Here is a 21,254-nt window from a genome sequence, read left to right as displayed (position 1 = left end):
TCTCGCTCTCTTTCTAGTTACTTATTCCCTAAAATTACGGTGACTTGAGCTTTCCGAGTCTCTTCGGGGCTTGTCTGACAGCTCCCTGTTAGCACCGACTCTACAACACGACAACCCTTCAAACCGCGCCATTGGGCGCAAACCATACACCATGGCGCAACGAAATTTCTCGCCGTTGACGATTGTCCTCGGCTGCGTCTACTTCTTTTCAGTTCACGTCTTTGCTGCTCCCGCAGCTCTTGGCGTCGACCTAGGTACTGAATACATCAAAGCTGCCCTGGTCAAGCCCGGCATTCCTCTCGATATCGTCCTCACCAAGGACTCGCGTCGCAAGGAAATCTCCGCCGTCACCTTTAAGCCTCTTTCGAGCGGCCCCAAGTCCGGGTCTTACCCCGAGAGATTATATGGATCCGATGCCATCGCCCTCGCGGCCAGATTCCCCCACGATGTCTACCCTAACCTGAAGACCATCCTTGGTCTCTCCACCGACCACCCGATCGTTCAGGAATACGCCGCCCGACACCCCGCACTGCAGCTCGAGAAGAACAAAGAGCTTGGTACGGCCGCGTTCAAGAGCAAGGCTTTCACCGAGGAGGAAGAGGCCTGGCTTGTTGAGGAGCTGCTGGCCATGGAGCTCCAGAGCATCCAGAAGAACGCCGAAGTTGCTGCCGGAGATTCATCGTCCATCCGCTCCATTGTTCTTACTGTTCCTCCTTACTTCACCGCCGAAGAGAAGCGTGCTCTCCAAACAGCCGCTGACCTGGCGGGCCTCAAGGTTCTCAGTCTCATCAGCGACGGTCTCGCTGTTGGTCTCAACTATGCCACTTCTCGCCAGTTCCCCAACATCAACGAGGGTGGAAAGCCAGAGTACCATCTTGTCTTTGACATGGGTGCCGGCTCCACCAAGGCTACCGTCATGAAGTTCCAGAGCCGCCTTGTTAAAGACATTGGCAAGTTCAACAAGACAGTCCAAGAAGTTGCCGTTATTGGCACTGGCTGGGATAGGACTTTGGGCGGTGACGCCCTCAACTCTCTCATTATCGATGATATGGTCACCCAGTTCGTTGAGTCCAAGGGCGCACAGAAGATCTCTGCCCAGTCCGAGAAGGTCAAGGCCCATGGGCGTGCTATTGCGAAGTTGACCAAGGAGGCGGAGCGCGTGCGCCACATCCTCAGCGCCAACACCAACACTGGCGCCAGCTTTGAGGGCCTCTACGAGGATGTCGATTTCAAGTACAAGATCAGCCGTGCTGAGTTCGAAAAGATGGCCGAGGGCCACGCCTCCCGCGTCGAAGCGGTCGTTCAGAACGCCCTCAAGATGGCTGGCCTGGAACTCTCCGACCTGACCTCCGTCATTCTTCACGGTGGTGCGTCTCGCACCCCCTTCGTCCAGAAGCAGTTGGAGTCTGTTGTTGGTTCTGCCGACAAGATTCGCACCAACGTCAACTCGGATGAGGCCGCCGTCTTCGGTGCCGGCTTCCGTGCCGCTGAGTTGAGCCCTAGCTTCCGTGTCAAGGAGATCCGCATCTCTGAGGGCGCAAACTTCCCCTCCGGCATGAAATGGACCAACAACAAGAACAAGCTCCAGCACCAGCGTCTGTGGTCAGCCATCTCTCCCCAGGGAGGTGTTGCGAAGGATGTTACCTTCACCAACCACGACGACTTCTCTGTCACCTTCTACCAACAAATTGACTCTGCTGAGCAGGATACTAAGATCCTGACTACCAAGAACCTCACTGCCTCCGTCGCGCAGCTGAAGGAGAAGTATTCTTGTGTTGACAGCGATATCCACTTCAAGGTTGGTGTCAAGCTTAGCGGCGAGAACGGCGAGGTCGAAGTTACCAAGGCTACTGTTGAGTGTGAGGCGGATGCCCCCGAGAAGGAGGGCTTCGTTGACGGCGTCAAGAACCTGTTTGGCTTCGGCAAGAAGGATCAGAAGCCGCTGGACGGTGAGGAGGGTGAATCTTCGTCCGCCTCTACTGAGTCTTCCTCAACTACCACGCCATCAACCGAGAGCAAGACTTCCTCTGCCTCGGCTTCTGCCAGCCCTAGTGACGCTAGCGCCGATGACAAGGAGGCCCCCAAGAAGGAGCTTGTCGTTATTGACGTTGACTTCACACTTGAGAAGACTGGCCGTCCCGAGCTCTCTCGCGATGAGCTGATCAAGTCTAAGGACCGCCTCAAGGCGTTTGAGGCTTCTGACAGGGCCCGCCGCCTTAGAGAAGAGGCTCTCAACCAGCTCGAGGCTTTTACCTACAAGGTCCGCGATCTCCTTGAGAGCGAGTCTTTCATTGCCTTTTCTACCGAAAAGGAGCGCACCACCCTAGAGAAGAAGAACAGCGAGGCAAGCGACTGGCTCTACGAAGACGGCGCTGACGCCTCCCGAGAGGAACTCAAGAAGAGATACAAGGAGCTCCACGACCCTGTCTCCAAGATCCAGAAGCGGGTGGAGGAGGCCGAGAAGCGTCCCGAGCTGATCAAGGGCCTTAAGGACGCATTGAACTCTACGCAATCTTTCGTCGGCAACATCAAGAAGCAGATTGAAGAGTACGACGCGTGGCACGCGTCAGCCTCTGCCTCTGCTAGTGAGTCACCTAGCACCTCCACGGAGACGCCGTCAGCCACGCCCTCCGGCGACTTTGACGGCCTCGAGGATGACGAGGCCTCCGCCGGCGACAAGGAGCGCAAGATGGAGGACGTCGTCAAGGAGCGCGGCCCCGTCCCGCCTCTGTACAAATTGGAGGACCTCGATGTCGTCGAGGGACTGTACGAGGACACGTTGAAGTGGCTCAAGGAGGCGGAGAAGAAGCAGGAGGCCCTGGCCGCGACCGCAGACCCTGTCCTTCTCGTCAAGGACCTGCAGGCCAAGCGCGACAAGCTTGACAAGGCCGGTATGGACCTCGCCATGAAGGGCGTCAAGCACTTCGAGAAGAAGTCGAAGAAGGCGACCAAGAGCGCCAAGGCCAAGAAGACCAAGTCCGCCTCTTCATCGACTACCAACACGGCTTCTGCCTCGTCCGAGTCGGGCAAGAAGCCCACCACCACCATCCCGCTCAAGAGCTCGACCGCCGAGCCGGAGCCTGCCGCCGGCCGGACCGTCGAGATTCCGGGTGGTGGCAGTTACGTCCAGTTTGGTGGCAGTGGAGACACGCCAACCGAGGAGGAGCTGGAGGAGATTTTGAAGAAGTTTGAGCAGCACAAGGCCCCGGGCCAGGAGCAGGAGGATGCGCCTGAGCACGATGAGCTCTAAGGGGTTGGAGCCGGGAGCGTTTCGCAATGAAGTTATAAGCATACCATACCTAGGCGTTAGATGAATTAAAAGAGCCAAGACACTATTATCCGTATCAGATCTCCGTGCAATACTGTGCTCCGATTTGTGATTTGGAACACTACAATATGCCTATTTACAATACTACAGTAATCCCGGCCCCGCTAGAGATGGCATGTCATCTTTCACTTACCTCAAATCGAATGATGCAAATCCTAGAATGCCGAGACGGACGTTTGAAAAGTGTGAAGACTCGAAGGAAGCAAACATGTTCAGCTACATAGGCCAAAATAGAAAGCCAAAGAAGAAAAAGAAAAAAAAAGCCATGTGACACAAGCTGTCGATTTATCAGTGCACGGAGAAGGCGTCCGCTGTGATGTGTGCACAATTTGCGAGCCACAGCTCTACGAATATAGCACATCATAAACCACATGACACTTCGACTTACACCTGCGTTATCTCCTCCGCAGCCGGCCCGAAATGTCTACCTCTCACACAGATACAGCCTCACCGAGTGTATTTCCCGTTTGCCACCCTCCGCCTTAATCCTCACTGTGCCACATGATAGTCCACATCTCCTCCCGTCCCACCTATTCGTCGCCGGCAAGGTCCCCATCTAGTTCCGGGGAATGCATCCGTCAGGCACAGATGCTTCGTGTAGAACTCTCGGCCATGGAACCATCAGGATGTATCGCAAATTGCCATGTTGTTCGCACCACCCCAGACATCATCTTGTCATCATCACAGCCCGCGCGTTTCAGGGCGTGACAGAACCAAATTTGGTTTTCCTCCAGCGTGTATTGTACGGTGAGACCCTCGTGACAAGAGACTTGATGCTGGTCTTCTTTCCTCTATTGCCGTGACCAAACGCTCGTCTACGGCCAACCTCTCGGCTTGCTTTCCTTCAGGATGGAAGACGGGTATCTGCACCGGCAGCTAGGTCCGGGAGTGCTACAAGCCAACAACAAAGACAAACTTTCACCAAGGGGAAAAAGAAGAAGAAAAATTCTCAGTAGAAGAGTTTGTCCTACGCGAAACAGCAAACAATGTTGGCGACAGATCATCATCTCGGCTCTTCAATGAGGTCTCAAGTGCCCTTACAAAGAAGTCCAAGACATCAGTCCATGTGACGGGATACATATATATAGAGAGAGGGATGATAGCCGGACAGAGTTGATGTGGAAGAGAGAGAAAACCAGGATCACCAAGTGTGCCTTTCAAGACTTTTTTCATCGTACTTTTCCACAGGTGCTTGCCGAACAGACCCATCATGATGCTCTCTCGTCTTGCCCCGTTCGTATGGCTCGCCATGGCACACGCCCTCCCAGTCGACCAGGATCCTTCCAGCATCCCAGCCCCCGGATCCCCTTTCACGATCCCCGTCCGTGTCAACCCGCACTATGTCCCCGACGGCCCGGCCGACTTAGTAGCCGCCTACCGCAAGTGGAACATGCCCGTGCCGGAGGCTCTCGAGAAACACTTGCTGACCCGGCGAGCTGGGTATTCCTGCAAGTGAACCCCTTCTGTGAAGTCTCTCTGTTGGAGAAAGAGTTGAAGCTAACGAGAATGGGTACTTCCTAGCCGGGTACTCTACCGCCAAAAGTACAAACGGCGACAGCTACTGGTTGTCGGAGATCTTCGTCGGTACCCCTGAAGCTCAGGCTATTCCCGTGTTGATCGACTCTGGGTCTTCCGACTTGTTGGTCTCCTCTTCATCCATGTCTATGATGTACCTGAAAGGATAGCTAAAACGGTGGGAACACAGCTGGCTGATGTCCACCGACACCCAATTCGGCAACGCAGCGAAGAACGGCAAACCCAAGTTGTACGATCCCTCCAAATCCGAAGCGAGCCAGGAAGTCGCAGGAGCCTCATGGAACCTACAATATCGTTCGTCGTTAACATCTAACCAAACTACTACTACCAATGTACTAACATCTGAATAGACGACGGCAGCAGCTCCTCTGGGAAAGTCTACCTCGACATGCTTCGGATAGGCCTCATGACTGACTACAACTGGTTCAACATATCCAATGCAACAATCCAGTCAGCTGTCTCGGTAACCAACCGCCTCGCCGTCGACCCGAACCTCAGCGGTGTCCTAGGCTTGGCGAAACAGCGCCCTTCAAACATCCAGCCCCGGATGCCCTCCATCATGGACCGTCTTAAGCAAGAGTTGCACTTCGAATTCATCGGCGCCGACTTGCGTGCCAATTCGTCCCTCGGCTCCTGGAACTTTGGGAGTAGCCAGGGCGGCGGTAAGAACCTTATCCACGAGCCGCCCGTGCCTAACTCTGAGCACTGGGATTTCCGTGTAGAGGGATTTCGCCTCAGTTCCATGAGCGACAACTCCTGGTACACCGCACGCATGACCGCCACTGTCGACACGGGCAGCAGTTTGCTGCTTCTCCCGGGCACGGTCGTTGCCAAGTACTACGCAGAGATTCCCGGGTCATCGTTCGATGAGACGCTGCAGTCTTGGCTGTTTCCCTGCGACATTGCATCAGGAATACCGGATTTCGAATTCTCGACAAGCGGCGGATATACAGGCAAGGTTCCAAAGGCGTACATAAACATCGGCCCAGTCCCGGGAAATACCGAAAAGTGCTATGGCGGTATCCAGAAGAGCGTCCACAACCATGCCATTTTTGGATCAGTGGTGCTCAAGACTTTGTATGTACAATTCAACTACGGCGAAAGAGGAAGCTTCGTCAGCTTCGGCAGCAAGGGCCTGGATGTGTGCTCTGTCACTAGCACATGCACGCAGTGAGATGGTGTCTGCAATTTGAATTCAAGGGAGACGGGGTGATCGAAGAATGTGGTTGTTTAATGGCGTCGAAATGCTAGTTGTTTCAGGGATTTAGAATTCCTGCCAAGTCAGAAAAAGAGAAATAAAACCGTTAGGAACCAAGACGTAGTTTGCAATGTGAACCTATCTCAGTCAAACTGACGTAATTTCTGTAAAGTGTTGTCGCATTTCGCACACCCCACCTCAAATCAAAGAATGATTGTCACCCACACACTGGAATTGAGCAGCATCCTGGGAGCTGGATGTCGTCTTCGCCTTTCAAAAACGCTCAACAAATCAGAGATGAATTCCATTTCTTCTCCTGGTATATACAGATTCAGCCCTATCCTCTGCTGGTTATCAGTGACCAGAGGGCCTCTGTCCTGGTACAAGCAATCCGCACATGCATGCTGTAACTCCTCGACTTGGTGGTAAAAAAGAAAATGCGTGAACCTTGAGGTCGGCACAAGAACAAAACCAACTGCAAAAGATGTCATGATGAATCAGGAATGGCATGCCTCAACACGCCCGCAGAGCAGGCTTGCGGCTGGTATAGCGAGCGACGTCCCGTCACAAAATGTAATACTCGGCACGTGTCTATGCCAAGAACAACCGACTCCATACCAAAAGAGGGCTCCTTTCTAATACGAGGAGCCCTCGAATTCTAAGGTCGACGTCGCGGTACGATAAGGCCGTAAAAATCGCAGAGTGCGGGTATATGCAGGATTGCGCTCAAGCGTTGATGCGAACGAGTCCGCTGTCGCAGTCTAAAAAAAAGGACCCTCTATCCTCACGCCCGGTCGCGGTCGCCGTCTGATGTGACAAAACAAGCAGGTCAGCATTTTGTGACATCAAGGAATAAATGATTGCCATTGCTTGCTTGTAGTGGCGGTGCTGGGAAGGAGGGAACTCAGGCGGAAGGTGGTATTTGTGGGTATAACGCGGTTTGGTAGATTAAGGTGTAGCTGTTCAGTATCGGGGAGGGCTGTCGTCAAGGTCATCCTTGCCGACGAAGTCGTATTCACCTTCGCTGGCAGTGGGTGTAGGCGGCATGTTCGCCGACGACGGCGCATGAGGCTGGTTTTGGCGGGCCGTACCTGGTCGTGACCGAACCTTCTCCGCCTCCTTGGACAAGGCGGCGACCGCGGCTTGAGTAGCCTGCCGGTCGGCAGGTTTCTGGTTGGAGCCATTGCTCTTCAAACGCTCCTCCATCTCCCGAATGCGGCGCTCAAGAGCTTCGAGCTCGTTGGTCTGGCTCTGGACGGTTTGCTTTCTGTAAAAGACGACTGTTAGTAGCTTGATTCGTAGGCAAAGTAATGCCACGGGAACACGAGAAACTAAATCCTAAGAGGGGGGGCTGGCACATACCGTTGGTCGATTTTCTCGTCCAGGTCGGCAACACTGTTTTCAATGCGGAAGATGTCCATCAGCTCAGCAGAGAAGGAGCGGGCAATAGTACTGCAATTCGGTAGTTAGCCCAACAGCTCACTCAGTTGCCTCTACATGCCAGATGGAGAGAAGCAATGGAGTACGTACGATTGTGGGCGACGGCCATTGGGAACCCAGTCTCGATCGAGCTCAGCGTCAGTAAGGTTGTGCGCCATATCGTCGTTGGTTTTTTGGGTTTATTGTTTTTTTAGCTTGCTGAAAAGAGGCAATGTAGGTTGTAAGGTTGAAGATGACAGCAAGTAAAGCAGGAAAGCAGGGACCGGAGATGGTTAGGATCGCAGTCGACAAAAAGGGAGGATGATCAGCAACTAGTGGGCGGTTGGCAGTATTGACAGGGTGCTGCTTGTCACACTAGTAACTTAGGGTCGCGACTGTAATATAGGTTGGAAAAGTAGACCAACAATACGACGGAGGCAGAGACGGAGGACGACGAGGTAACGAAGAAGGATTCGTCGCAGGGAAAAAAAAACAGAGTCGAGTCAAGAGTATGTGTGGAGAGAAGAGGGGGTATCTTTATTGCGCCGGGAAGGACGATGTTGAAGGTGGCCGAGGACTTGTTTCGTCTGCAGACGACAGGGGGAAAGGATATGGTTGGCGGGAAGTGCGGTGGGAAAGAAAGGAAGAGAAGATTAGGAAGCACAGGAGAAGTAAACAGCTGGGGAGATTTGGATGCGGGATGCCGTGGACTTTGTAATAGGAAAAGGCGTTGGACAGTGCAAAGCTGGAAATACCACGCAGGACACAAGAGGAGGATAACAAGAAGGAACGGTGCCTGGCATCTGGGCCTCTAGGATGGTGGGCGTCACTTAGATCACAGGCCGGGAAAGGAAAAGGGCCAGGCACAGGCGCAAGCACAAGCACAGTAGACTGACAGACGGTGTACCCGATGGAGGTGTGTGGAGAAGGGTGATTGCTGCTCTCGCCCGCATCATCTCCTTCCACGGGCAGCCGGCAGCCAGCACCGTAGTCAGTCGCAGGAAAGTCAGTCAGATGCGGTTACCTACCATGTACGTAGCGTGTTAGTACGTACATAGTATGAGTACATGCTGCAGTTGCAGGACCTTGGGTCCGGTGGAGGTGTAATTACCAGGTTACCATCTGTAATCAGCTGCAAAAGGAATGGCCTCGAGACCCAGTCAATTGGGCGCAGAAGGTGAGAATGGGGGGAGGGGGAGGGGAGTGGGAGTGGGAGTGTTCATGCGACCTGACCAGGACAGGCGATCCAAATCTAAAAAGGACACCGCAGATGGGTGGCCCGCATGGAATTGGGACTGCATTAATTAGGCTCCTGACACCTCCAACAAGAGCCAGAAGTAGGCACAGGCGCACCATGGCGGGGATGAAAGCATGAAGTGAGATGGAGGGGGTTTGTTTGAGACCACGTATCGACGACGACGACACTTTTCTTGTTGCTAGATTCACTCTGCGATCCCTCCAGAGAGGAAAACTGTGTGGGCGTGTATGTGTGCCTTGTGTCACCACCGAATTTTAGGTGTAAGCAAATCGTCTCGTCTTATCGGCATGGGAATAAAACAGAGGCGCAGGAAACAGCAGACTATTGCGCCCCAGACGCGAAGTCCGGGCAACTGTCGCAACTGGATAAAGAAAGAAGGAGAGAGAAAAAAGAAGAGTCCCCCCCTTCCTGCATGTATCCCACGCTCAGTAGTACCTCACGCCGTCCATCCTTTAGCGGCAACAACTGCCCTACGGTTATGTTCTCTCCCCCTTCCATATGCATATTTAGAGACCCTGGAAATCCTGCACGCTGTCTGAAAGGGTGTTTAGCGCCGTACGCCCATACACTATTTCCATACTCAATCCTCCGTAAGGTCTTCTATATTCCGAGGTAACAAGTACGTACCCCTGGCATCTTCACGAACTCCCCCCATCCACTCTCCACGAACATGTCCGCCCGGCACCAACACCTTTTCCACGACACCTTACCTTAAACACGCCTCATTCCCCATTTCTTGTTGCCTTCATCATGCCGGCAAATTACGCCTCGTCAAACCACCTAGCTACTCGAAACGAATCAACTGACCTGACCCGTCTGGTTCGTCTCTCTACACCTTCTCCAAATCTTCCGCCCCAGCCCAGTCAGCTGTGCCTGGGGGACCTCTGCATGTCACTCGTCAGCCACCACATGACGTTCAAGTCTGCTTTGTAGCCGCATTGTGTCAGTCAGTCCTTTGTCTGGATGAGTGACAGAAGGCCCTGCAGGTACCGTATGCCCTCCCCTTGGCCTGCCCGACTACCTAGACAAGCATTTTACCCTCCGTCCATGAGGAAGATCTTCCCATCTTGCACAATACTCCGAAAACTCGATGCATTACATGCACATTAACTCACACTTATCCGTACATTTCAGCACCATCTGATCTCATCTCTGCCACCCCCTCCACGACTTCAATGTCCCTGTCGATTAAAAAGGGGCAACTTCGCGACTTTGCCCATTTGATATGCCATCAAATTTCGGACCGCCCTAATCAATTTGACTTCCTGGTCAAACACCCCCAAACTTGATCAAAGCGCGTAGGGAAGTCCCGCTGTAGCGCCCAGCCGCCAACAACTATTTTTTCCCTATCTTTAATCTCGCCAATCCTCCGAGTCGAACCGCTCTCAGAGCCCTTATGGGCCAAATCCAACATCTTGGACTCGTGAGCTTGGGGTTCTGCCCTCCCACACAGTGCATTCGTGCCAAAGCCTTTTCCTCACTACAAAATCGCCAGGCGTCTTTCGCTTCTTGCTTATGCCCTTGTTAAGGTAAGATCATCTTGATCTCGTTCAACCTGGGAACGAAAAGAAACCATGACGCAAACCTCTCTCCAATAGACAGACGCATTGCCCGTCGACTTCAACCCAGCCAATGCGGGCAAAGTCATCAAGCGAGCGCCATATTAACGCACGCCTCCACTCCACTCACCCTGCACAAAATTATTATTACGTGAATAAACGCGAAATACCCGCGTTGCGGGACACAGCGAGCAGGTTGTGAATGAAAAATCAGAGTGAGAAATGACTTTATTCAGAGGGAAGGCCGGCAAAGACATCCAGCCGCCTTGAATGGTAAGAGACCTGTCGATGCCAAAACTCTCTAGAGCAACTTTCATGAGGCTCAACCAGTATTGGTGTCTCAGCACATGTAGAGTTTGATGAAAAGCCTGAATCGATTTTAATTCTCCCGTAGCCATGCTGTTTGGGCCATGCTTGAGACAAGCTTATCTCGCCGCAACAACAGATGCAACTCATAGACATCAGCCGTCCAGTAGCAAACCAGAGCCAGAGTGCCTGACAGCCCCATATCCCACATGCCAAGAGCCTGGGGAAGCTGCTGTTCTCAGATGAGTTGCGCTTCTCGACGATGAAGTAAGTCTCCTCCTCTGTGCGTCATAGCCTTGCGTATTCAGGCGCCACAAACGTTCAGACGAAGAGCCATACCTTGCGGCTTCTTCCAGCACTACCTCACAACTAATATCCATACCTCACCGTCCTCTCGAACTGGTACGAGATAGCTATCTCTGAAGACGACACTATCCTCGGTCATGGAGTTGAATATGCTTCCCAGCCTGGGCCTGACTGAGTCCTCGCCCGACAATTCAAGCGCAACGCCCAAACACCAACGCACCAGCAGCTTCATGACATCAATGCGGCATGCTGTGCTGTGGCTCCCACCTCGACTTCCTCACCACCAACCGTGCCACGGTGTCTAAGTTCTCATACAAAAGTCAACTGGACCAACTCAGGTGCCGAGCTGCTCCCGCACTTGAACGCTCATACGAGAGACTTGAGGTTAGCCGTGGGTAGTCCGACCCACGAAACCGGGTTGACATGCACGGGAAGAGGACGGTAGGGCTCGATCATTGGGAGGTCTGGACGTGTTCATGGTCTATTTTGACTGACGACGCAGCGGATGTACGATCAACTCCGTTCCATTTGCGATGCTAAGCAAATCCGATCCCTAAGGCCCAAGGTATAATGCTTCATCGAGCATCTGTAAAGCCTCCTGACCAGGCAGATGATATGACCAATCCGTCCCTTGTCCCCCGTTGCGTTTTTTTTCGTCATGCATACCACACTCTTTGGAGATGGTTTAGTCAGAGCCACCGACAGCGCGGGCTAAGGGCATAATGTTAGCTGATTGTTCCGGTCCCAGTCGATGAGCAATTTCGTGAGACGTACTGTAGATCTTCATCTTGCTGTGCTGCACCACGGGCTTGATGATGCCCTTCTCCTCGAGGTCGGCAAGGCACTGCCGTGCCAGGGAGCCGTTGATCTTGAGACGGTCGACCAGGACGGCAACGGTCACCAGGCGGTAGGACTGGACATCCTTGTAGAGCTTGTCGGAGGTGGTCTTGTCGAGGATGACGGCGTGCTGGGCCTTGTCCTTGACCTTTCCCTTAGACCTATGCGATGGGTGAGTCGGCTGTCGATGGAAGGGGAGGCGAAGCGATCGAGGCACACAAAATCGTCGTCGGGGAACTTCGATGAAAAAAATGTCTCGCGCACACAGGAATCATACGTACCACTGCCATGAGAGTTAGCAAATATTGGAATCACGCACGATAGGGACAAGTCTCAACGAACCTTCTTCTTTTGCTTCTTAGCTCCAGCAGCAGGCGCCTTTACCAAACAGTCAGTACATTTTCCCGCCAAGTCAAAAACGGCATACGTAGGGCCACCCGTACCATTTTGTCTGATTTGTGATGTCGTCGTGGGAATTCAGGCACCTGGGTCGGTCGTCGGGAGTAGGAATTTCAATTGTATGAGGTTGCGGAAAGAGGTGCCACCCACTTTGACCCCCCTCCAGCCGAAGATTCGCCCAGGGCAGAGCAACCCTAACATTTTGCGCGTCGCAAAGGTACGTACCTCCATTTCAGAGCTTTTGATTGGCCCGCACCACTCCCACCACCACTCAGAAAAAAATCCCAAGGCAGGAATGAGAGAAAGCCCTGAAGTGTGGACTGGGGCCCTGACCACTTTGCACTCACGAGATTCGAGCCGAGCAGGAAAATCGAAACCCACTCTAGCCCGTACTTTCGCACTTGGACAACTTCAACCCACGACCAACATTTTCCCACACTCGATTTCCTCCCCAAGGTCCTACTAACCCCCAAGGTCGAGCGAAAATGTCTGACGGCGGTGATATCGAGGTCGAGAACGTCGGCTCCTACGACGTCCTCCCCAAGGACGTTGTCAAGGAGGTCGGCAACGTCAAGCTCTTCAACAAGTGGGATTACGATGTTGAGGTCCGCGACATCTCTCTGACGTGAGCCTCTCCCTCCCCTCCTCTCAAGAGGATTCGAACTTGCGATCCCGCAAACGACGGAAACACCAAGAAACGAGAAAGAGGAATTTGGATTGCTAATTGGGATATCAATCGAATAGTGACTACATCTCCCTCCGCAACCCCGTCTATGTCACCCACTCTGCTGGCCGCTATGCCGTCAAGCGTTTCCGCAAGGCCAACTGCCCCATCATTGAGCGCCTCACCAACTCGCTCATGATGCACGGCCGCAACAACGGAAAGAAGCTCATGGCTGTCCGCATTGTTGCCCACGCCTTCGAGATCGTATGTCGCCCGAATTTCCCACCTGAGCCCACCGAAAAAAAAAAAAATCGGCTCTGGCCGGTTCTCACACTGGGCCCAAAGAGGAGCAGAAGAAAAAAAACAAACACATGAGAACAATCAGTTAGGACATGACAATGCTAACACATCGCGCACCTAGATCCACCTGATGACCGACCAGAACCCCATCCAGATCGCCGTCGACGCCATCGTCAACTGCGGTCCCCGTGAAGACTCGACCCGTATCGGTTCCGCCGGTACCGTCCGTCGCCAGGCCGTCGATGTCTCCCCTCTTCGCCGCGTCAACCAGGCCATCGCCCTCCTCACCACCGGTGCCCGCGAGGCCTCCTTCCGCAACGTCAAGTCCATTGCCGAGTGCCTTGCTGAGGAGCTGATCAACGCCGCCAAGGGCAGCAGCAACTCTTACGCCATCAAGAAGAAGGATGAGCTGGAGCGTGTCGCCAAGTCCAACCGGTAAAGGGTTTATTACTGTCTGTCAGAAGGGCTACTTCTCTTGGCTGGATCTGGTGGTGCTGGGGTTGAGGAAACTTCATCACGCTGTGGAGGAGAACCATCGAAAAATGGAACTCTTTTTTACGTCGTAAAACTGCTTTTGGGGACAAATCAACGGAGGCGTGGTATTACATACAGGGCAATCATCATCTTTTTACCAAAAAAAGAATGTTGCGCTGACCTTTGCATTTGCGCGTTCGGGAATGGGGAACGCGGCTACGGCATCTTGTCTCTTGCGGCTCTAGGTGGTTTTCCAATAAAAGCCAAGCTCGTCAGAGCAAATGATCAACCCGCGTTCCGGTGTGCCTGGTGAAATTGGGATATGATACCCCTATGAGTCGTAAAATATCATGAGACTGGACTGGCCCGCGCTGCCATGTGATATGACCATACATGACCATGGGCAAAATAAAATTCCGCATGTTAGACGAGTCCCTACTCAGTGAGTTGTTTTTTTCCAAACGTGCCATTGATGCAGTTCCTCTCGTCATGGTAATCCTGCATCTCCGCTTCCATCCACCTTTTCCTCAAGGACACACCTATTGCACTTGCTCTCTACACCTATGATCGTCTATTGTTACTTCTGTGGAGGCACAACAGGAACACACGGACAGTTCTCCGTATAGCACCCTTTCGAAAAGAAAAAGAAAGACTACGGACTTTTGCGATCACATGGAAGGCGCCATGAGTCCGTTCTCCAAAACTCCCATCCAAGGCTTTCTATTCACGTACAGAACTTTACGCCGACACTCTGGTGTCGAATTCATGGCTACAAATCTATTAACTTTTGCTAACTACCATAAGTGATATTAGGGATCATCATCCCAGAAGATAAACAACAAGTCATCGTCAATCATGAATCATAAATTTCCCCAAGCTGTGCGAAGCCCAAGACCGATCCCCGTGGGAGCCATCATATCTGCATCCAGAGCCAACTACCTAGTTGAGCGGTTGCGCCAAGGTATGCCTTATCCGTATGATGCTCCTAAGCTGAGCATCATCGCTGCCTGCTCCTCACCTGTAACCCCACTGTGTGCTTTCTGCAGCTTCAGACAACGGGAGTCTCTGATTCAATGTCCAATCGCAAGAACATACCCTTATGCTCGATACCCTCCTCCCACCAGGTTCCCATTCCTTCATCAACCTTGAAGCCAAACTTCTCCCATGCACCGATGACGTGCGTTTGCGCATGCACACACACGAGACCCTTCCACTTGGGTACCTCCTCAGCTGTCGAGGCCCCAATCTGCTCGAGCCCCATCTCCTTGATGCTTGGGTCGAAATAGCTCGGGTTCTTTTTCAGCCACGCAAGTGCTGTAGTGACCAACAGCCTTCCGATACGGTGTCCTCTAAACTCCCGTATCACAGCCAACCTACCCAGCTTGACATAAGGTTCCTTCCCGTCATGGAGTTCCGTTGCACGATCCGGTTGGGTGAAGGGCTTGGCTGCCGATGACCTCCTTTCCTCACCCACATGCTCCGCAGCGCCCGCTGCACCATCCTCCTTAATGGGACTTTTCTCTGCCTCCGGCGACTTCGCAGTCCCCTCACCCGCGCCGACAGTTTTCTCCTCCTTGAGCTGACCATCCCAGTAAACGCCCCCCTTCTTGGGGTGGGGGTCGTGAGGGAAGGGCACCAGACGGATAGTGCCGATTGGGGTGCTACGGGTGCTGCTGCGGCGCGGCTTGATGATGTTGCCGGCGTCATCAAGGACTTCTTGTTCGACGACCTTGTTGACCGAGGCGTACGAAATCCAGTGACAAGAACGGCTGTCATCAGCGTCGAATTCGTTCTCGGCAGGAACCCCTTGCTCCTTGACGAAAACGATTTCACGAACCTCCATGGCGTCGCAAAATTCCTTAGGGATAGAAGCCGGCTGCTTATCGTGCGGTACACCGCGGATATAAGCGTCGAGCCTGGTCGGCTCGAGGAGGGATACAAAAGGCGTTCCCATGTTGGCGGTGAGATGACTGGAGAGGTGTTAGTAAGTGGGTTGTTTGAGCGGAGTGGGATGCGACGGACACGTTGGATCTGTTCTAGAAGTCGCTTCTCCGAAATATTGTTGCTGTGAGGTTGAAATTAAGCTCAGGTATTTTGGGCTAGGATATGTATCTGTTTATAGAAGCATGGAGCTGTGAAGTTGGATGAGGAGATAATTTTATTGCGGAAGCGCTACCTAACGTCTCACCTAAATGCTTGGAAGGCGTGACAGGTCAGTAGGTACTTAATAAAGGCAAGTGCGCTTAGGGAAGGCATGCACTAAAGCAACCGAAAAAAACGGGGAGGAACCACCACCGCCACTCACTTAAACGGTCCTGTTGTCATCTGGGACTCTGTCTCCGCCATCCAGACATGGCGACGCATCCAGGTGGTCAATCTCCAACCCGTTCTCTTTGACTTCCTTTTCTGCGAAAGGGAACATGTGAGAAATGTCCCCAGCCGCCGATGTTACAGCGTATAGGCGGGGCCAGCAACATAAGTACAAATGACGTTGGTAGGCACCTCTCCCCGGCTGTCCTGGTGGCGTCCTGCCCGCCGATCCAAGCGGCGTGTGGGGGCCCATTCAGGACCGAACTCCGACGCAGGTCATTCGCAAGTGACCTTTACCTTTACTGTGTCTGGGGCAATCGGTATTGTTCATTTCACGTGTCCTCTCGTCTCATGTCGCGTCTCCTGGATTCTATTGGGCCAGGCGTCAAGATCAGCGACTGCAAACCCAAGGGCTCTAATGCAACTTGATAGAAGGCCCCCAACCTGATCCTGACAGTAGCCCTACCGCACCGACACAGTTATGCCAAAAGACAGGGTACAGCTAGTTTAAGTATACAATAGGATATGGTACTGGGCGTTGATTGTTGGAATACCTCCTCAGATATCCGGGTTCATTCCCTGCTTATTTCTGCCGCATTACGTCTGCCCCGGCGCAAGACTCTCTGGCTACTTTAACCGACGGGATTGCCATCCAAGTATTTTGAAGCAGCAAGGAAGATATTTATAAGAATAAATGCCAATGAGATGGCAAGCTATCTGTCTAGGATCAAGAAGATTTATAATCACACGAAACCGTTAGCAGATGCTTCAGGGGCGGCTTACTTCATCGCCTGTATTATTGTGCAACAAAAGGCACTTATACTCCAATATGGTGCGTCAAACTGTAACAACAATAACTCTGAAAACGTCCAAGCAAAGGTTCCAGGTAACACTTGACCAGAGACCTCAGACTATGATCTCCGAATGTTCTGGAACGACTCTGCTTGACTATGTGCCCCAGATGTCGACCAGTTCTCAAGGTAACCACAGTGTGTCCTTGCGACCAGGGTATCTAACTGTGAATATCCTGGGCCCAGCAGCGGCGCCGAAAATTGATCAGATTTTCATTGGAGGCGGGAGCGACCCAGATCAACACGATGACCTATGACTTGATTGGCTAATCATAGTTCTCGCCGGAAAATACTTGCGTATAAGAGTGTATTGCGACAGCGTGGTCAAACGCCAAATCCGAAGCGCTTTTCTTTCACAGTTTTGACTTTGTCAAAGGCAACATTTTCGCCAGTTTGTATTCGCTAAGTAGGAAAAGTCCTACGCGTACGTGATTCTACGCATAAAACGCCCAAACCCGAAAACTCCGCGTAAAGAACCGCAGTAAGCTTTAGCAGCTTATCATCCGTATTGGCTCAATTCGACTTGTCTATCTCCTCCAATACAGTCACACACCCCGAGGTATCTATGCGGTGACCTCAACACTCTGTTCGACGCCGTCGGCGCTGCCGGAGTTGACCTTCTTTCCCGTCTTGGCAATGGTCTGAAGGACCTTCTCGTAGGGGAGACTCTCCTCGGCAACGACGGTGGCGGTCTGGCTCTCGAGGGAGACCTCGTAGGACTTGACGCCTGTTCAGGAATCTGTTAGCAAAGGTCTCTTGCTGCTACTTATTCTCCTTCATCGCTAACCATCACCGATGGTGTCACCGCCTTTCCTACAAGTGGGAACGGCCGAACCATGGCGGAGACAACGAGGGATGGCATGTGCACTGGCAGGAGCTGGGGCAGAGAAAAACTCACCGTCAAGCTTCTTCAGGACACGGTCAACGGCACCGGAGCAGCCGCCGCAGCTCATGCTGACGTTGAACTTGTAAGTGTGCTCAGACATTTTTGCGTGTTGGTATCGGTGGTTGGAAGTAAAGTTGTAGAGTTGGTGGTTTGTAATTGGGAGGGTTTGTGGAATGGCGTTTTTGGCGGGGTAAAGTAGCTAATAAAAGGAGGGGCAGCTGCTCTTTTTAGGTATCCTAGTGGTCCTGCTCAGTTGGGATTTCAGGATTCGTCTTGGATGAATGTGAGTTAGACTCGGTGCGGTTTCCAAAGAAGCAATAAAGGGGGTATCTTGATAAAAAGTAATAATCGAGGTTCAAGGTGAGACTGAATAGGACGACGTTGATTATATATCTGTCCAAAGCGCTGTATTAATAATTGCATTCCTCCCAGCAGCGCTTCAGCCGTGGATGGCGCAAGCTCCCGGGCGTCTTAAGCCCAGCTCAGTCCAGCCCCCAGCGCTCCAAACGGCCCTCATCCCCCGAAATCTCGTTCTGAAACTTGCTCACTCTCCTCCCCCTTCTACCCTAGAGCTGCCATCTCCTGAAACGGACCCATTCGTGCCGTACTGCGAGCGCATTTCATTTCAGCACACGTCACTCTGTTCACACCTACATTGTCCCAGGAACCTATACTGTGCCTCCGGATCGGCGGCCCTTTTGCAGCAGATCTCAAAAGCTTGGGACCTTTACCGGCATCTGTCCTTCCCCAAGGGTCTCCCTCTTCTCCCCATCTCACGTCCATGGATGTCGCGTGCGGTCGAACCCGCCCGACTAACCAGGTACAAGGGTATGGTGTATATAAGCTCATCTTCAGACCATTTGGCTTAGAAAACTACGGCAACTTTTATCGATGTATATCAACTTGACCTTCCCAATGCAAGATGCTGAAATCTCTAGAGTATTTTACATTGAGTAGAAAACCACTGTCTAGGGGAAGCCATGGTGTTTAGTTTACTCTTAGTTAAATCCGCCAGGTGGCTGAGGCTGGCGGTCCTCGCCGTCATCCACATCCTCGTCAGCATCAATTGGGAACCCATCCCCTTCCTCGCCCTCCCCAGAAGCCGCCGACCATCCACCAGGGACCATAGATGCCAACAAGTCCGCAAGTCTCTGTACAATACCAGCAGATGGGGGCTGGCCATCTTCTCCTTCTATGGCAAATTCGTCGTCACCGTCAACGAACTCGCCTTCCCAGGCATCTGCAAAGTTACCACCATTCTCGCCATCATCCTCAGGGAACGCGCCTAGCATCGCTCCAGCGCCGGCACCAGCACCAGCACCAGCTGCAGCGCCGGCACCAGCTCCGCGTGCAGCTGCTCTCTGTTGCTGTCTGCGCAGCATGTTGATGAGTGCTCGCTCCTGTGCCAACATGCCCTGCTCACTCGGACCACCGCTCTGGCGCCAGGGCATCTGTGTTCCTTGACTTGTGAAAATGTTTGCCTCTTTTGGTGGAGGGAGGGGATCGAAAGCGTAATTGGGCTCCTGCGTAAGTATCGCTCTAGGAATGCCGCTTAGCAAGCTCGGTGTATCTTCCAGCCATACCCATCTGGCTGTCCGCGTGTCTGCTGGTCTGTCCTGTGGGAGACTATTCGTCGGCTTTTGTGCGATCTTGACGGCTTCCTTCAAAATGTCGATCGCCTGCGTGTTGTTCCAGATGTCTTTTGCCTGGTGTACATATAGATTCGTCCAGAACTCGCGCTCGTCGGTATCGGGCCGCACGCCCCACAGAGGAGGGGGCGCTTCCAGATTAAGAGCTTGGAAGAGAGAGCAGTACAGCCATGGTAGACGCTCCATCCCTGCCACTGCAACATTCTTTGCGCCTTTGATATCGCCAAGTTGCAGCTTCGCGAGGACCAGCGTCTGCTTGATGTAGGTATCATCAGTTTCATCTGCCACATATTCTGGGGTGTTGATGAAGTCAACAAGCCATTGCGACTGGCGAGCGCGGATGGCGAGAACATGGATGAAGTATTTCATGCCATAAGGGTCGTTAGGATTCAGGCTATATAGCAGCTTGGCCCATTCCAAAGCTGTTCTGTAAGTGCCTTTCCGTATCAGGCTCTTAAGGTATGTGTAGCCAGCAAGCCAAAGCTCTCGGTTCTCGGGTCGCCGGAAATCTAATCGGGCCTTGCCCTGCTCCAGCTTTTGCCTGAAGGCGGAGGTCGTAGCTCTTCCAAACGTGAACAAAGCCCGCTCGCACAAGTCTGCCGCCAGAGCCTGATTCTGGTCTTGCACGGCAACCTTACTCACTTGGAGCAGGGTCGAGATGTGGTAGGGATATCTCATCAAAAGCTGTACCAACTGCATCGGGTCGCCCATCTGGACACAGCTAAAGAACATGATCTGGACATTGTCGTAAGCTGGCTCATGGATGAATGCGAATTCCGTAAGACCGTCCGACCCCTTCTTGATCTCCTTCATGATAAGGCCAGCAGCAGTTGCGCGAGGCCATGTCTCCTTGCCCTGGATGAAGACGTTCCGTCGTAGCGACACCTCTGGGAGCTTCTTGCGCGGATCTCCTCGGAGCGCCGTTTCGAGGTCTACGCCTTGGTTGGTGCCTCGCTGCGCCCGTCGTGCCGCCTCTAGTTCTGCACGCTCCTCCTCCTGTGCCGTCTGGATAGCTTCCTTGCCAAAAAGCGCGCGCATCTCATTGATGGCTCTGAGGTATTGGGTGTTAATTTGCAACAGTTCGTCGATATCGCGGCTTCGCTGGGCGAGGTTATCGGTGGCGGTCGAATCGGTGTCGCGAGAAGCACTGAGTTCCTGGAGCGCCCGGTCTATCTCATCTTCCTTCTCACCGTCCGAGTTGTCGGAGTCGTTCTTAAACTGAGCTGCCTGCTTTTTGCCCTTCTTTTTCTTTTTCTTGTTCTTCTTCTTTGCAGGCTGAGGAACGGGATCAGGCTCGGGCTCGGATCTGACTTCTTCTTGCACCCCATCAGACTCTTCATCCTCGTCGTCTTCGCCGCCTCCTAAAGCTGCGAACAAGCTCTGTCGGGGCTTGGTAGGCGCAGGTTCGGGCTCGTCATCCTCGCTGGACTCTTCGGCTGTCGCTTTAGCTTCCTGGAGCTGCTCAAACTCTCGCTGTTTCTGCAGCTTGCGAAGTTGGCGGCTCGACATGATAGCAGGTGCTAGTATATTTGCCGCCGATTGAATTTCGAAAGGAGAAAGCTGTGATGAGATAGGTAGGCCAGGCCAATATGCTATATTTATGTTGTTGAAGTGATTTTTTTTTTGGGAAACAGCGATGCGTCACGCCGGAAAGGTGCCAGCATGACGTGTGGCGGGGTTAGGCGGGGCACAAATTGCACTGCAGCACTCGCCTTAGGGCCACCCGGAAGAGATGTATCCTTGAACTCAGCAAAGCCGGATGACACGCGTTTCTACATCACAATAAATAATACGTCAAGGGGCTTCCTTCAGAAAGGGTATTGCATGTAGCATGCTTGGGAAAGAATGAAAATAAGATTCAGGAAAGGGTGCAAGAGCGACAGGAACGATGGGACAATATGGCAGTACGGAGACAACAGCAATTACCAAACACAAGATTCTTGAAAATACACATCATTGACAAATTCTTCAGTC

The 21,254-nt window shown here is 52.8% G+C and overlaps 9 protein-coding genes across 9 annotated transcripts; 4 read left to right on the top strand and 5 right to left on the bottom strand.

Moving 5' to 3' along the window:
- Window positions 1-151: 151 nt before the first annotated feature.
- Window positions 152-3,250, top strand: CTRU02_204028 (heat shock protein 70-like protein; the record flags this gene model as incomplete). Its single annotated transcript, XM_036731856.1, has 1 exon — window positions 152-3,250. One exon carries the CDS (start codon window positions 152-154, stop codon window positions 3,248-3,250), a length of 3,099 nt encoding a protein of 1,032 aa, XP_036576416.1.
- Window positions 3,251-4,538: 1,288 nt separating this feature from the next.
- CTRU02_204027 (aspartic proteinase) lies at window positions 4,539-6,038 on the top strand (the record flags this gene model as incomplete). The annotated part of the gene is made up of 4 exons (XM_036731855.2): window positions 4,539-4,768; window positions 4,872-4,967; window positions 5,034-5,158; window positions 5,215-6,038. The coding sequence occupies 4 exons, from the start codon at window positions 4,539-4,541 to the stop codon at window positions 6,036-6,038; spliced, it is 1,275 nt and encodes a 424-aa protein (XP_036576415.2).
- Window positions 6,039-7,025: 987 nt separating this feature from the next.
- Window positions 7,026-7,660, bottom strand: CTRU02_204026 (uncharacterized protein; the record flags this gene model as incomplete). The annotated part of the gene is made up of 3 exons (XM_036731854.1): window positions 7,026-7,329; window positions 7,425-7,514; window positions 7,593-7,660. The coding sequence occupies 3 exons, from the start codon at window positions 7,658-7,660 to the stop codon at window positions 7,026-7,028; spliced, it is 462 nt and encodes a 153-aa protein (XP_036576414.1).
- Window positions 7,661-10,254: 2,594 nt separating this feature from the next.
- On the top strand, window positions 10,255-10,500 carry CTRU02_204025 (uncharacterized protein; the record flags this gene model as incomplete). The annotated part of the gene is made up of 2 exons (XM_036731853.1): window positions 10,255-10,268; window positions 10,338-10,500. The coding sequence occupies 2 exons, from the start codon at window positions 10,255-10,257 to the stop codon at window positions 10,498-10,500; spliced, it is 177 nt and encodes a 58-aa protein (XP_036576413.1).
- Window positions 10,501-11,595: 1,095 nt separating this feature from the next.
- On the bottom strand, window positions 11,596-12,193 carry CTRU02_204024 (40s ribosomal protein s25; the record flags this gene model as incomplete). Its single annotated transcript, XM_070204308.1, has 5 exons — window positions 11,596-11,621; window positions 11,685-11,928; window positions 12,025-12,030; window positions 12,090-12,125; window positions 12,191-12,193. 5 exons carry the CDS (start codon window positions 12,191-12,193, stop codon window positions 11,596-11,598), a joined length of 315 nt encoding a protein of 104 aa, XP_070062071.1.
- Window positions 12,194-12,631: 438 nt separating this feature from the next.
- On the top strand, window positions 12,632-13,549 carry CTRU02_204023 (40S ribosomal protein uS7; the record flags this gene model as incomplete). Its single annotated transcript, XM_036731851.1, has 3 exons — window positions 12,632-12,771; window positions 12,891-13,074; window positions 13,232-13,549. The coding sequence occupies 3 exons, from the start codon at window positions 12,632-12,634 to the stop codon at window positions 13,547-13,549; spliced, it is 642 nt and encodes a 213-aa protein (XP_036576411.1).
- A 1,083-nt stretch (window positions 13,550-14,632) lies between these two features.
- Window positions 14,633-15,538, bottom strand: CTRU02_204022 (gcn5-related n-acetyltransferase; the record flags this gene model as incomplete). The annotated part of the gene is made up of 1 exon (XM_036731850.1): window positions 14,633-15,538. One exon carries the CDS (start codon window positions 15,536-15,538, stop codon window positions 14,633-14,635), a length of 906 nt encoding a protein of 301 aa, XP_036576410.1.
- A 1,770-nt stretch (window positions 15,539-17,308) lies between these two features.
- Window positions 17,309-17,731, bottom strand: CTRU02_204021 (iron copper transporter; the record flags this gene model as incomplete). Its single annotated transcript, XM_036731849.1, has 2 exons — window positions 17,309-17,472; window positions 17,644-17,731. The coding sequence occupies 2 exons, from the start codon at window positions 17,729-17,731 to the stop codon at window positions 17,309-17,311; spliced, it is 252 nt and encodes an 83-aa protein (XP_036576409.1).
- Window positions 17,732-18,629: 898 nt separating this feature from the next.
- On the bottom strand, window positions 18,630-20,789 carry CTRU02_204020 (uncharacterized protein; the record flags this gene model as incomplete). The annotated part of the gene is made up of 1 exon (XM_036731848.1): window positions 18,630-20,789. The coding sequence occupies one exon, from the start codon at window positions 20,787-20,789 to the stop codon at window positions 18,630-18,632; it is 2,160 nt and encodes a 719-aa protein (XP_036576408.1).
- Window positions 20,790-21,254: the final 465 nt, after the last annotated feature.

The sequence above is a fragment of the Colletotrichum truncatum genome (genome assembly GCF_014235925.2).
Source record: "Colletotrichum truncatum strain CMES1059 chromosome Unknown Contig_0002, whole genome shotgun sequence".
Classification (NCBI taxonomy): domain Eukaryota; kingdom Fungi; phylum Ascomycota; class Sordariomycetes; order Glomerellales; family Glomerellaceae; genus Colletotrichum; species Colletotrichum truncatum.
This window is presented reverse-complemented; position numbering and strand designations above follow the sequence as displayed.